The 16,239-nt window shown below is 40.4% G+C and overlaps 1 protein-coding gene across 2 annotated transcripts; it reads right to left on the reverse strand.

Moving 5' to 3' along the window:
* Positions 1-990: 990 nt before the first annotated feature.
* Positions 991-7,749, reverse strand: LOC139469903 (uncharacterized). Of its 2 annotated transcripts, none has more exons than XM_071252248.1 (3): positions 7,665-7,749; positions 3,795-4,744; positions 991-3,068 (listed from the first exon to the last, which is right to left on the reverse strand). In XM_071252248.1, the coding sequence occupies exons 2-3, from the start codon at positions 4,734-4,736 to the stop codon at positions 1,422-1,424; spliced, it is 2,589 nt and encodes an 862-aa protein (XP_071108349.1). In that variant the 5' UTR covers positions 4,737-4,744; positions 7,665-7,749; the 3' UTR covers positions 991-1,421. The 2 variants fall into 2 exon arrangements, with proteins under 2 accessions (XP_071108349.1, XP_071108350.1); XM_071252249.1 differs by having other exon boundaries at positions 7,660-7,749.
* Positions 7,750-16,239: the final 8,490 nt, after the last annotated feature.

The following is a 16,239-nucleotide window of genomic DNA, read 5'->3' on the forward strand; positions in this document are numbered from 1 at the left end:
TCACGAAATGTGATTAGTTCGTCATATTCAGCTTCAGGATGTAAAGATCTATGGAACCCAACAATCCTACTCCTTCAGAACCAAAGGCCGGTGACTTGGCTTCGAGCTAAACGTTACCTTGAAAGTGTGGTAGATAGAGACAAGCTTAGACTACTAATCAGGATCATTATATCTTTGTGCCCTTTCTTGCAAACAAAACTTCAAAGCCAGAGAATAACCAGTCTCGATTATCCGACGTAACAGATTCCATTGTGCGTAAAAGGCAAAATAGCGGAAAACCAGTGATGACATCAGGTGTTCGCGAAAAGTCATCTCTTGGATATTCATGACAACACAGTCATCATCGCTTTCTTTGATCATCAAATACAGTAAACTACGGTTATAACGAACTCAAGGAGACTACTAATTGTAGTTCGTTATAACCGTAATTCGTTATAAGCATATATACAGCATAACTACCGCATATAGTCGGGAGTAAAAAGTTAGTTCGTTATATCCGTTAGTTCGTTATAAGCGTGTTCGTTATAACCGTAGTTTACTGTATTTGTAAATGATTTGCTGCCAAATGAATGCATCAAGTGTCTATGTTTCAGTTATCCCTTTTCATTTAATTTACATATGATGCGAGTACACCCTGGCGAATTCTAGTGCTAATGATAGTTCATTAATGTATTCAATACACATTAAAGATTATACAATGCCGCTTTCGTAAATAAAAGTAACAAAACCCTTTCCATGATCACAAGAAATGTCTGCGTTCAGCAGAGTTTTGTAACGATTCCGATAATACCATAAGCATGTTTTTACTTTTCACTATCAAATAGTGTTGATACAGGTGCTTCGAAAAGTGGGCGTATCCTGCCCCCGTCACAAATACATGCAAAGGCATGTCAAGTGTTCACCTGAACAAACATAAGAAAATATCGTACAAGTCCAAATAGGGAATTGTATCGTCAGGTCAAAGACAGATGTGAGTGGAAATGTGTTTATTATAAGAAGGATGTACTAAAGCATTGTACTAACATCAGCAAGGGGAACACATCAGTTCCTATGTGACAGAAATTCCTCAGAAGCAGCAGTGTCGCAACATTTCCAAGTATCGAATGTAGTCGTACATAAAAAACTTGTTTTTAACACCTGAAACTATTAATCCTGGGATGCAATGTCCGGTGGTTATTGAGTTCACAGGGTTGCAGAGAAACGTCCTCCACACACAGTCCCATACACATGCAATACTTGTTTAATACATGTGTCTGTTTTGATATAAGTCTGCGAAGTAAAAGTCGTACCACTTAATATCACAGATTTCAATAGCTTTATCGATATTAAGGTGTACTGCTAATGAGTCATCGTCCAAATAAAGCTAAGAATCACTTTTCGTGGACGACATGTTCTTTCAGGACTACCACACTATTTATGGCTCAAATGCTAGTGCTCACAGTAGCATTCCGACTGTCATCCAACGGACGCTTTGGTCTCAGTTTGTCACAGAGTCCCTTCCAAAGATCGTAGACCCTTCTGTTGGCAATGTAACATATAAACAGAAGAACTCCCAGAGAGCCGTTCAGGATTATGGAGATGTATATGAGAACTTCCTGCTGAAACACTTCGGCTAGGATGGCCACAATCCAGAACATCCCAGTGAGGGAGGACAGTTTGATATAAACATACACATTATGGCGCTCCTTCATTCCATGTTTCTTGATATTATCTATTTTAGATATTGCACGAATTGTTACAATGAAGAATGTGAGGTTCATCATCACAATGACACTGAGTGGCAATACAAAGGAAAATCCAACGAGTTTGTTGGACGTGAGGTAACAAACGATACCCCCATAACCCACGTCGCTTCCACCTGATAAAACGGAACTGACCGTTACTGTGACTGCTACCACCAAAGCAGCACTGCCGAAAGCATACACAGAGTATCTGAGCAATGCCCTGGCATGTCTTGTTCTACTTTGGGGGATGATGTTCTGCACAGCGAACACACGTAGCATGTGGAACGAACAAACGTTCATCCAGAATATAACACAAAGCCACAGGAAATGAATGAGCACACCAATAATTGTACACACAGTGTTGTTCTCAGTCCTATCTATTCCGAACTGGAAGAGTAACTGGGCTAGAAAGAGGCACCCGATGAGGAACATGTTATTTTTAGCGGGCAACGATCTGAGGGGTGGGAATACACAATAAGTTATGAAGGTCAAGGCCAAGCAAATTAAGGATACGGAAACGCAGACGAGAGACAAAATTTGTTTTACAAAAACAGACGTGGGAATGAGAGGTATATTACTTCTATTTTTGTACGAACCGTTATAAATGTCATTCAGTACTTCAACACATACCCTGGCCCTCTTTTTGTCATCAAATGAAAAGTCCCTTGAAGAGATGGAGATGTTAGCGCTATCAAGAGTAATCCAGCCACTAGCATCAGCTTCATATTCACTCTTTCGCAGCTTTACGTGAGGACAAAACAGTTCATTAGTTACTTGTATAACACGTGAGGAAATAATACCACTGGCCTGCTTCAGGTTGAATGTGTCCGCCACAGGAACACAGCAATGGCCTGACACGGGATCAGCCCAATACCTGGCTTTTAGTTTCACTCTTGAAAGAGGTATATTGTTAAAGCTTGGAGTGAATACATGATCATTGTCGTCAAATGGTACTATCCACATTTCTGTCACAAAGTTGTAGAGTTTTGTTTCAAGCTCCGTTCTGTTCATTTGTTGAGTGACAATAAAATTACATTTGATAATGACTGCTCTCGGGAAACCTAGTTCATCCTGGTTTTCTTGCAAACTGGTCATATCTTCCAACAATCCCACCGAAAAAACGTAACTCGACGTTCGAAATTTGAACATGAATTGTTTGAAGTTTTTCAAGAACATCTGTTGTACGGTATTCCAGTGAGCTATGGCTTCAATGGCGATTTCGTTTTGAGGCTTCAAGATAACGTTGAATTCGTATTCGTCGTTCATGGCGATATCCTCTGCCCAAATACAGTTTCCGTCAACAAGGCTCTTGCCTGGCGAACAGTACACGGGAATACACTTGTCCTGCGTGTAAATAACAAACTGTGCAGTAATATTCATACATTCAAATGTTACTGTGTGACAACGATGTTAAATTAGTCATTTTTTTAAGCCAATCCCAAATATACCCACTTCCCTAGCAAATCCATGAAATACATTTTCTTAACTGTAAATTTTGAAATTCTGAAATCCATGTCAAAATGATATGTTGATATATTTGTCTCTCATAAATAGTTTTCGGTTAAAGCAGAATGATAACTGCTGATAGTGTATTCGTCGTTCGATCAATGAAACAATATTCCTTTCATGCTTTCATTAAGGTCACCAAAGCTACCATTGATAACGACTATCTGGGTACTGTCTAAACACACTAATGTATTAAATGTTGTTGGTTTAAAAAGTTCGGAAGTGGCGTGAATTTTCCTTCTAAATGCCTATATCTTCATTTCAAATATGAAATAAATTCAGACTTGTATTGTCAATGCTGAAAATAGTAGTTTTTCACCCCTCATTAGAGCTCACCTTCACAAAATTACCTTTGAAGACAAGGGCTACACAGTGTGTATTAACTTGTTTTGGTAGCATTGAGTGAGTATGGTTTTACGCCGCTTTAAGCAATATTCCAGCAATATCACAGTTGAAGTCACTGTATCCATCTGGGGTGTAGAAAACAGGTCTTCGGCGTGACGAGCGAACACTTTAACCACTAGACTACCCTACCACCCCTGTGTTGGTAACAGTGATACATACCTTCATGAAATGCAGCCATTCGTCGTCCCCACATTCTGTAGATTTGGATTCATGTTGTTCATCTATATCTTTATGTGGCCTGAGAAACTGTGTGATAACAGTTATTGGTGGCGGGAGACGGAGGCCTGTCAAATCATACTTGATAGTGCGACCAGGTGTAATTCCATTGCACACAGCACAGAATACATTTCGGTATACATCATTCTTGTAGGAAACTGGGTAATTATGGGCCAGGCAGGCAGCTTCTACCTCCTCTACATAGTTTTCCCATAGTCCAGATACGTTACAAACCATGACTTGCGTTTGCGCCGCCAACATTGGATCACATATTCTTGGATTATTGCTTCTGGTAGCGCTGTATACTTGGCTGCAGTCTTCTTCATTGTCATAAAAACCATCTGATAGCCCAATGTCGTCCGCTTCGCTGCCCCCGCTCCCGTAACCGGAAGTACAGTCCAGTTCCATAATCCATGAATGATAGTCTGTAACATCATTACATTCGGCAACTTCCTTGTTAAAGAACGACATATTTCTCGACACAGAGTATACAGGTGAGAAGACGTGGTCAGTAACCGCTCGATCTGGACACTCTGTAACCATGAAAACCCCAAACCCCAATTTTGATTGAATGTCAAGGTCATTCTCACTAAAGAGGCATGTTGGAGGGTTTTGATCACGACTAATTGTGCCATTTTCATCTGGACAACAGTCTCCGTATATTTGACACTGGGCGTCACATCTGCACTCCAAGCACCAGGGATTGGTTTGGAAATTTAGGCGACTGGCCTGCTTCTTCTCGGTTCCATCACAGTAGACATTGCAGTACTGAACCAGGTACTCAGTGGTGTTGAGAGAATACGGATCAAGGTCCACTTCCGGTAATGTCTGGGCATATGTAGATAACACCACAGCCAGCTGCAGGAGGATGGTTGTCGCATACATCTTTAATCCTGAAAATAAATTGTAAATGTAGTCTGATCTGCTGCATAACACATTTGAAATTTAAGAGGGCGGTTATCTACTATCCCACAAATAATAATAATAATAATAATTATTATTATAAATAACACTACGGCTGGTAGCTATTGGCTTCACAGTTGCAACTACAGTAAACTACGGTTATAACGAACTCAAAGGGACTACTAATTTTAGTTCGTTATAACCGTAATTCGTTATAAGCATATATACAGCATATATACAGCATATAATCAGGAGTAAAAAGTTAGTTCGTTATATCCGTTAGTTCGTTATAAGCGTGTTCGTTATAACCGTAGTTTACTGTATCTCTGAAACTATCTGCTGTCTCTCTCTCTCTCTCTCTCTCTCTCTCTCTCTCTCTCTCTCGCTCTCTGGTTCAACGTCATCACTATTTTCAGTACGAGATGTCGCCGCGGTGAAGGTTCATAGTACAATTAATAATAATCTTTTATCAATATACCATGTCAAGCATGCAATCTGAGTGTACTTCTAGGGTCGATTAGGGATCGTTAAAAGCCCCTGAATGATGTCACCTGGCACATGTTGACCATGTCAGTGGACATCTGCGGGCAACTCTGATATGGAGGTGCACCACGTGGTCATGTAACACATGGTCCTTTGAGTTGCATGCTAACACGTTTGATGGTTATCTGATTATGATAAGAGCGTTTAACCTAGCAAGTCTCGGTACGACGGACGCAAACTGCGGCACCTTAGACGACAGGACTGTAATGGAATGTAGATGTACATTAAAGAAAGTTTAGAAATAAACTATATAAATATAGCGCCAGAATGGGTTCATTCAGCTGATTACGAAAACAAAACAGTTTCATGAAATACGGGTCAATTGGTATCCCCAAAAGCACAGAAAGAATAACCATTTCATAATGCAATTGTTATCTTATAGATTCCGTATATTCCGAATTTGTATCTTGCATAAACAGATATACATGCTGAAGCCGATATGTCGTTGATCTGCGTGAAATGACGCGTTTGAAGTCAGAAAGACAGAAAGTCACCTAAACAAATTATATTAGTGTATCTCTTCCGAAAACTAAAATATTGAAACAATGTTGACAATATCGCGAGTTAATCACTAAAAACATAACGACATGCAAAGTAATAAAAAAATGATTTTAGTAAACAGTTTTGCAAATCTCAAGAGAAGTATTTAAGTCAACCAAATTATACGAAGGGCGAGTATTGAATGAGATCAGTATTGGAGTCATTTGGAAAATGTATTTCATATACGTTATGTATAAAGAAGTTATCTTAACGTAAACCACAACAGAAAGACATCGTACATGTAACTGTAAACCAAAAATAAGACGTGGTGTTTCAAATTACGGTGTCTCTTTGCAATCGGCATTTGTATGAATCTCATTGACCTCAACAATAGATCATGTCATGTCGCTTCAACTGGTCAATCGCCATTAAGAATCGCTGAAATGATCATGTGCAAATATCGGGCAGTGATTACACTCTTTCTTTGAATATGAGGTACGTAATAGTATTAATGTATGATTGCGGGTTCGGGGGCACGGGTGGCCCAGTCGTCTAAGGCGCCGCGATTCGCTGTGCAGAGTTGCGTCCCTTGGCCACGCCAGAAACCTATGATTGTGGGTTCGAATCCTGGTTCGCCCCGATTATGTTTCTAGGTTTGTCAGCACCATACCCGTGCTCGTGGGTTTCACCGAAGTGGTAAACGTCTGAGACCTGCATCACTTCGGGCTTTCCTCCCATATTAAGCTGACACGCCGTGATATAACTGGAATAATGTTAAAAGCGGCGTTAAACCCAACTCACTCACTCACTCACTCAACTGGTCAATCGCCATTAAGAATCGCTGAAATGATCATGTGCAAATATCGGGCAGTAATTACACTCTTTCTTTGAATATGAGGTACGTAATAGTATTAATGTATGATTGCGGGTTCGGGGGCACGGGTGGCCCTGTCGTCTAAGGCGCCGCGATTCGCTGTGCATCGTTGCGTCCCTTGGGCACGCCAGAAACCTATGATTGTGGGTTCGAATCCCCGTTCGCCCCATTTATGCTTTGGTCTGTCAGCACCATACCCGTGCTCGTGGGTTTCACCGAAGTGGTAAACGTCTGAAACCTGAATCACTTGGGGCTTTCCTCCCACATTACGCTGACACGCCGCTTGATATAACTGGAATACGGCGTTAAACCCAACTCACTCACTCACTCATTCACTCACTGATTTCGGGTTCTAATTATCAATGAATGAAAAAAGTATGAACAAAGAGTTAAATTGGATAGAATGTAACAACGTAATGTGACGTCAACTCACAAATTATGTCACGGGTTCTTTTTCTGAGAAATGATCATTTTGGCCCCATTGTTTTTGAACATTTTTAGGGGATCAAGCATGTTCAGATAACAATTTCATTTTCGTGAAGGATCTGAGGCAAATCTTTTTTCCATTTTGTTCTGGAATAAATAACCTTTTTTCAAAAAAATCCATGGATGCAAATATCCAAATTATAGACAATTATCCATTTTGTGTCCCTGTTCTCTAAAAATGAAAACAATAATATAGCGATAGCTATTCAAATCTCGTTTATCCTGCAGCCAACTTTTCGTACTTTCAGAACATTTGTTCTAAAACAGTACTCGTGTTTTATTAATGATTCACTTTGGCCGTATAAAAGGTTGTGTTATATAAAACATTTTTAGTAACGATGGAGCCTCTTTGTCAGATGGCTTTATACGAAATGCGTTTATAACTTCAAACTCAAGGAGACACCAACAAACCAAGTTCGTGATCTAGAAAATCAACCAACGATAAAAAATAAGACTGTTTTGGTTTACATATCAATTTGAACATTTTACCTCTGATATTGAAAAAGACGGAAAGGAACGTACAGTACCTTGTATATGAGCCAGTGTCCAGACACTCTGACATCACATCACTTATCTCGCTCTCCGCACCAGTCGACCCTACAGGATAGGTTTATAGTCATCAGGCAGCCTATCACGGATACATGCAGCACTTGAAAACAGTTCAAATGGTCTCTTATATTATACAGAGCGACGGAACAGGTCGGACCATTTCCCAATTAGCATACAATGTTTACCACTCATAAGAGCCGCTGGCACGTTGGTTGACGCTGATGTTCCCTCGGTCCGAAGTGGATCGCTGCAATAGAAGGATGCAGCTGCATGTGATGGTTTTGTTTATCTCATGTCAGACATCAGTTGGATCAGAGTCAGTTGGATTTTGTATCAATGTTGATTGTCCTCTATGGCGGAGATATTATGGTCGATTAGTCCGCAATGACTGAGTGAGCCATGATTAACCCCGCTTTGAAGAAGTATTTCAGTTATATCACGGCATGTCAACTTAATGCGGGAGAAAAGTGATGCATGTCTTACATCTTTGAAACTTTGGTGAAATCCACGAACACGTATAGGATGGTGACAGACCAATGATATTTGTTCTTGAATTGTACCAATCAACATCAGTTGTTTGCGTGATTATACATAAAACATCAACGATAGAGAATAGCCAGTGTCTATCATAGGCCGAAACAGATTCCACTGGGTGTAAAAGGTAAATAGTGGTGAATATCATATGAAAGTATCACCGACAATCGGAGCTGACACCAAGTTGAATATTGAATATGAATATTAAACTTGATTATTGACAGACCTAACCTCATTTTAAATATATCTCAATACCTAGTCGGGTAGCCTAGTGGTTAAAGCGTTCGCTCGTCACGCCGAAGACCCGGGTTCGATTCCCGACATGTGTACAATGTGTGAAGCCCATTTCTGGTGTCCCCCGCCATGATATTGCTGGAATATTCCTAAAAGCGGCGTAAAACCATGCTCTCTCTCTCTCTCTCTCTCTCTCTCTCTCTCTCTCTCTCTCTCTCTCTCTCTCTCTCTCTCTCTCTCTCTCTTAAAATGACATATTAACACGGACATTATTTTATCAAACAAATATAATACATGAATATATCACACAAAGCATAATTAGAAAAATGCAAATCGAAATTGATCTGGAATCCACGACCCAAATGTCATTAAATGCTAACACTCCGAATTACTGCCTGTAAGGACACTATTAAAGCAGCAATTTGTGCCTCATGCAATAAAAAAGTATAAACGTGCCCTAATGGTAGACACTGACAGCTATCAAGGTGCTATATATATGCCAGATCCTCTTGTTGAGAAGCAGAAACATAGACAGAAACAGTAACTGTTGAGGTAATGAGCGGTAATCGTTGGCAATGAGTGTCGCTGGTACGTTGCGTAGGTGGTCTGTACATGCATGGTTCTACATGTATCTACACGTTTCTGGATATAATATCGTGTATCAATATACTTTGTTGTAGTGTGGTTGGTTTGGTATGCGGTTATGCAAACACTGTTGGATTTAACGTTTGTGATCGAAATGAACGATTGTTTTAGGACTCCTGTACCATAATGGTTGGTTTTATACGGACCCGACAGTTAAATGCAACTGGTATTTGCGTCAACAAACATTAGTGTGGTGTTGGTATGGTGCCTAAAATGCTTGTTCGAATGGCCGAATAAGGGTATTTGGTTTTCCCAATTCAAACAATGTCAGTTAAGTTAGAATAATAGTATACACATCACTCAGATATCAGACAATTCCCTTCAATTCTAGCTTACAAAGGTATCATGGCAAGGACTTGTTCGATGTTGCCATGTTGATAACATTGCGACTCTTTTATAAACACAGGGTTCACCGACAGCACGAAAAACTGGTAAATAAAGATGACATTTAAAACATGTTTTGATTCCCGAGTGATAAGAAAACTAAGAAAGAAAACAGGATGATGTTGTTTTATATTGTTTTATGACGGACCCTAAAAAGATTTCTGAAAAATATCCGTAAACTTAAAAAAAAATAGAATGCATGGCTTAATGTGATGAAATGGTTTACCTTTGCCATTACATTACAGAATGTCCCGCACATGAAAATACACGTGTACAAGGAATAACATTAAACATGTAATTCGAGAAACATATACTAGCTCCACGATAGATGAGACTGCGTGAGTGGTACTTGCAATGGCACTTTTGGATTTTTTTCATTTTTTCACTATCTAGAAGAGAATGATCAATCAACGATATATATATCCATAAAGCATTTCGTGTATTTTTAGCTTTGAACAAGTTCTTTTTAAAACTCTTTGAATTCGTATTTTCCTTTTTATCAGTAGTATATGTGTCGTCGTCTAAAATATACCTCGCGTTTTCCCTTCAGACATATTACTGCGATACGAATACCTCTCTGCGTAAAGATCTGACTAACACACCTCCAAAGGTGGTCGTATCAGGTGAAGGTTCTCATCAGTCAGTCACCGCAAAGCTTTGACAGAGTTCCAAATTTTCGAAATGAATGAGGGAAACATTTAGACCAACATATCTGATTTCTGTATCTCGAAAACAAAGATAATCAGCCTGGCCCGAATGTAAACGATAAAGGCCGTTTCATTACACCGTTGTGGATATTTTATACCCCCTGTCGTGTCCGTGTTTTGTGCCGGTTTTAATATTTTTTAAATCATTTCTTTCAAAATCGAGGTGGTAAAGAAAGCTGACATCTGATTGTGCCAAGAACCCATGCATTCGGTTAGACTGGGCGGCCAATGTTCCCTGATGCAACCTTCTATGGAGGTGTTGTCAGATGTGAAGATATTTTCCCCTCAGTTTGTCTTTATATCATAGTAGGGGTGTCCCGATAATCGAAATATCGATATATTGCTATTGGTAAGCACTGAAAGTCAATAAACCGATTGTTAAATCAGTTTCCGATCAATAGTATCGATTTCAGTTAGGAATATCGATAGTTTCGATTGCATTTACCATATCAATAAAATACATGCAATGCTGTTTTTCTTTTTATCATGCGTGGTCATAATTTACACATGGTAATGAGGAAGTTTCTTTTTCTTAAATCATTGGGGTAAAGAGAAAAATAAATCAGTCATATATTAAACTTTACTTTTTATTTGTTGTTCTGGTTATCACTTTAAAAGGAAACTTCAGTTCCAAGGTTTAATTCAACTCTAAAATCCACTGAAAACTATCAATATGTATCGCAATAGTTGCTTGCAATATCGATAGTTATAGCAATAGTTTCTTTCAATATCAATAGTTATCGCAGTAGGGATTTCCTGAACAATAGCCACCCCTGTATCTGTGTTCACGTCCTAATGAAGAAAGGATTTACCTATGATTTTCAAGTCAAGAATTTGCTATTTGGTGTGTGAGTAATTCAAAAGTTAACGTCTACTAGAATCGGTACCAAAATGTTGAAATCATGTCATTAATTTTACTACAATTTCAAAACGACACTTCAAGTTAGTGCACATCTATTCAAAGACTATATTTTACAGTATTCGGTTGACCGCAAACAACCATTTGTGGCCTCGAATATCTAACACAACTATCTCTTCCTTAAAGTGAGTGAGTGAGTTTGATTTTACGCCGCTTGTAGCAATATTCCAGCAATATCACGGCGGGGGACACCAGAAATGGGCTTCACACATTGTACCCATGTCGGGAATCGAACCCGGGTCTTCGGCGTGACGAGCGAACGCTTTAACCACTAGGCTACCCGACCGCCCCTCTTCCTTAAAGATTACACATTATCGCTCGTAGCTACGCCGAGACGGGGATATTACCTTATCTGCTGCAGAGTCACCCATTGATAACCTTACTCTTTAGAAAACGATACTAAATCTAGGACATCAACTGTGATTCCTGAATGCTACTGACCGTTGTCATGGTAAACATGACGACTAACAAATGGGTTCCAGTAAATCGTGTTTGTTCTTCGAGTCCTGGCACCGAGAGCCTGTCTGATCCCTCTGAATCTGAAGGACCATACATCATTATAAGGATGACCCTAATCTTATGGCGTCAGTAATTCTGTCGCATCAGGTAATGGCAATATAACGTACATTGCACTGTATGAGATCACTTTCCGTGGATAAACTAATCGGTGCAATGTATTGTGTGTTCAGAGGTCGGCAATGCAGACGGAAACAGAAGCTCTATATCTCCCCGTGGAGGTACAGACAAACATATTTGATACTATCTACTCTAATGATCTGTCGTAATGGTGAAATTAATAATGCGATCCTGCGTAAAAAAGATACCGTTTGATTCTCATGTGAGTGCAAATGTAACTTTGTCATACAAATGTTACGTTATGGTCACGATCCAACGATTTGTAATAGAAACGACGTGGTCGTTGATGTGCAGCAGAAATGAATTATTAACAAATCAGGGATCACTCCCGGTCCAGTTCCCGAGAGCGATATTGAAACCCTGGCTGTTGGTTTGTTGTTTAACGCCGCACTCCACCCGCAATATTCCAGCTCTATAACGGTGGCCTGTAGGTAATCGGGCCTGGACCCGACACTCCAGTGATTTTATAATAAACGCCCCATGCAGTCGGGATACGATGATACGCCAGACCATCCTATCCATTTAATCGCCTCTTACGACAAGCATAGGTTGCCAGGGACATATTCTAACACGGAATCACTACAAGGGCTATGGTTGTTTGAAGACTGAGTGTTGTACACTATTAATACAATTAAACGACGGGATCTTTTGGATCGCCTTGTTACGTCCGACCTTCGCTTTTCCCTTGAACAATTACGATAATAACCATTTTTCTGGATTTATTTGTAAGAGCAGGTCACTATATGCTTTAGAACTAGTAGCAAGACAAATTCATGCATTTAAATAACCCTGTATTTTTAGCTGTGCTGGGATCGACATATCCGGATTTTATGCGACGTTGTACCAGGTAATTCCTTGATAGGCAGTGGAGAAGTCGGTTAAGACAATATCGGACAATGGTAAAGATGTTAACGATGACTATCCCCTAACGGAACCATGATAGGAAGGTGACGGCGATAGAACCTAAATCAACCCTACATAAACTCCGTGGCCAGGATAACCAATCAGTGGAATAGTCCCAACTACCGGTTAACTTATCTCCACCCATCGGTAGCATTACTAGTCTGTTCAGAGCAATTTATTCTCGTTAACACTTAGTCGAATATTAAGTCGCCCCATTCCTATGGTTACCGTAATAAGTCTAAAAACATCATTACGAAAGATCTTCAACCACACATCGTTCAATGAAGCGTTTCCTATAATCGATGCAAGCGCTAAATTGATTCTGAACCTTTGGAAAATAACTCTTCTTGACCAAACAAAAAATCTAAATTTTCATCCCTTTAAGACCAATCTACCATTTGAACCCTGATAGAAACCGTACATGCGGCCATCCCTTTAAGACCAATCTATCATTTGAACCCAGGGACAAACTGTGTAAACGGCCATCCCTTTAAGACCAATCTACCCTGCAAACACTGATAGAAACTGTGCATACGGTCATCCCTTTAAAACCAATCTACCATTTCAACCCTGATATAAACCGTGCATGCGGCCATCCCTTTAAAACCAATCTACCATTTGAACCCTGATACAAACCGTGCAAACGGTCATCCCTTTAAAACCAATCTACCATTTGAACCCTGATACAAACCGTGCAAACGGTCATCCCTTTAACACCAATCTTCCATTTGAACCCTGATACAGACCGTGAATACGGCCATCCCTTTAAGACCAAACTACCATTTGAACCCTGATACAGACCGTGCATACGGCCATCCCTTTAAGACCAATCCACCATTTCAACCCTTATACAAACCGTGCAAACGGTCATCCCTTTAAGACCAATCTATCATTTGAACCCTGATACAAACCGTGCATACGGCCATCCCTTTAAAAACAATCTACCATTTAAACCCTGATAGAAACCGTACATGCGGCCATCCCTTTAAGACCAATCTATCATTTGAACCCAGGTACAAACTGTGTAAACGGCCATCCCTTTAAGACCAATCTACCCTGCAAACACTGATAGAAACTGTGCATACGGTCATCCCTTTAAAACCAATCTACCATTTCAACCCTGATATAAACCGTGCATGCGGCCATCCCTTTAAAACCAATCTACCATTTGAACCCTGATACAAACCGTGCAAACGGTCATCCCTTTAAAACCAATCTACCATTTGAACCCTGATACAAACCGTGCAAACGGTCATCCCTTTAACACCAATCTTCCATTTGAACCCTGATACAGACCGTGAATACGGCCATCCCTTTAAGACCAAACTACCATTTGAACCCTGATACAGACCGTGCATACGGCCATCCCTTTAAGACCAATCCACCATTTCAACCCTTATACAAACCGTGCAAACGGTCATCCCTTTAAGACCAATCTATCATTTGAACCCTGATACAAACCGTGCATACGGCCATCCCTTTAAAAACAATCTACCATTTAAACCCTGATAGAAACCGTACATGCGGCCATCCCTTTAAGACCAATCTATCATTTGAACCCAGGTACAAACTGTGTAAACGGCCATCCCTTTAAGACCAATCTACCCTGCAAACACTGATAGAAACTGTGCATACGGTCATCCCTTTAAAACCAATCTACCATTTCAACCCTGATATAAACCGTGCATGCGGCCATCCCTTTAAAACCAATCTACCATTTGAACCCTGATACAAACCGTGCAAACGGTCATCCCTTTAAAACCAATCTACCATTTGAACCCTGATACAAACCGTGCAAACGGTCATCCCTTTAACACCAATCTTCCATTTGAACCCTGATACAGACCGTGAATACGGCCATCCCTTTAAGACCAAACTACCATTTGAACCCTGATACAGACCGTGCATACGGCCATCCCTTTAAGACCAATCCACCATTTCAACCCTTATATAAACCGTGCAAACGGTCATCCCTTTAAGACCAATCTATCATTTGAACCCTGATACAAACCGTGCATACGGCCATCCCTTTAAAAACAATCTATCATTTGAACCCTGATACAGACCGTGAATACGGTCATCCCTTAGGAACTAATCTCCAATTTAAACCCTGATACAGACCTTGCATACGGCCATCCCTTTAAAACCAATCTATCATTTGAACCCTGATACAAACCGTGCATGCGGCCATCCCTTTAAAACCAATCTACCATTTGAACCCTGATAGAAACCGTGAATACGGTCATCCCTTAGGAACTAATCTCCAATTTGAACCCTGATACAGACCTTGCATACGGCCATCCCTTTAAAACCAATCTACCATTTGAACCCTGATACAAACCGTGAATACGGTCATCCCTTTAACACCAATCTTCCATTTGAACCCTGATACTGACCGTGCATACGGCCTTCCCTTTAAAACAAATCTAACATTTCAACCCTGATACAAACCGTGCATACGGTCATCCCTTTAAAACCAATCTATCATTTGAACCCTGATACAGACCGTGCATACGGCCATCCCTTTAAGACCAATCTATCATTTCAACCCTTATACAAACCGTGAATACGGTCATCCCTTTAACACCAATCTACAATTTGAACCCTGTACAGACCGTGCATACGATCACCCCTTTAAAACCAATCTACCATTTGAACCCTGATAGAAACCGTGAATACGGTCATCCCTTTAACACCAATCTTCCATTTGAACCCTGATACAGACCTTGCATACGGCCATCCCTTTTAGACCAATCTTCCATTTGAACCCTGATACAGACCGTGCATTCGTCCAATCCTTGAAGACAAATTTGAACCTCGATTGAGACCGTGCAATCAGGTGCTCCTTAAATAGCAATATATCATTTGAACAGCAATCTGTTGTCAGAACCCTGACATATGATGATTCATTTGAGACCATGATATTGACCGTCCATTCGACCATCACGTTGTCATACATTGATCAACATATTATATGAAATATTTTTCAACTTGCCTTTGAAATCTGTCGCATCCAGATCCTATTATCCTCCCGCCCCTCCGAGGGTTTGTGTCCCACACCATGCACCAAATAGCAGTGTCAGCTCCCGGCAGCCAACAAACGGTCGCTCACAGTTGAGGCTTGGGTCGCTTCCTGTAATTGCCTCACCACGATGTTCCTATTCGTAGCCAGATAAATCCTAATCATAAAGGTTAATCATGAATTTATTAACTTCTATTGGACGCGTAGTTGCATCCCTGGCAGGCTGTTATATTGTGTTAATCATTTGTTGAATAGGTCATCCCATAACGTGACCGTGTGCCCTTTGTGCGAATTCCTTTCGTGATAGCAGATACATATTCACTGAGCCCGATTGTATCACTGTTGTGGTTTAGATAACGTTTTTAATTAGTGGGTCAGAAGCATGAAAGATAATTAATGTGAAATATATGATGGGTAATGTGATCAACTGTCTAGTGGAAGAGCGTCCACCCGGAGAGCGGAAGTTCCGGGGTTCGACCCCCGGTCGCTTCATACCTAGTGACGTTAAAAGATGGTACTTGTTGTTACTCTGTCTGGCGCTCGGCATTAAGGGGCTAAAGCAAGGACTG

The sequence above is a fragment of the Haliotis cracherodii genome, unplaced genomic scaffold, assembly GCF_022045235.1.
Source record: "Haliotis cracherodii isolate W230 unplaced genomic scaffold, xgHalCrac1.p SCAF_2, whole genome shotgun sequence".
NCBI lineage: Eukaryota > Metazoa > Mollusca > Gastropoda > Lepetellida > Haliotidae > Haliotis > Haliotis cracherodii.

Bases quoted from the DNA above. Each gene is read 5' to 3' on its own strand.
- LOC139469903 (XM_071252248.1), bottom strand. From the start codon at position 4,736: ATGTATGCGACAACCATCCTCCTGCAGCTGGCTGTGGTGTTATCTACA. The intron at 3,069-3,794 runs GTATGTATCACT...ATTTACACGCAG, and splicing joins AATGGCTGCATTTCATGAAG to GACAAGTGTATTCCCGTGTA.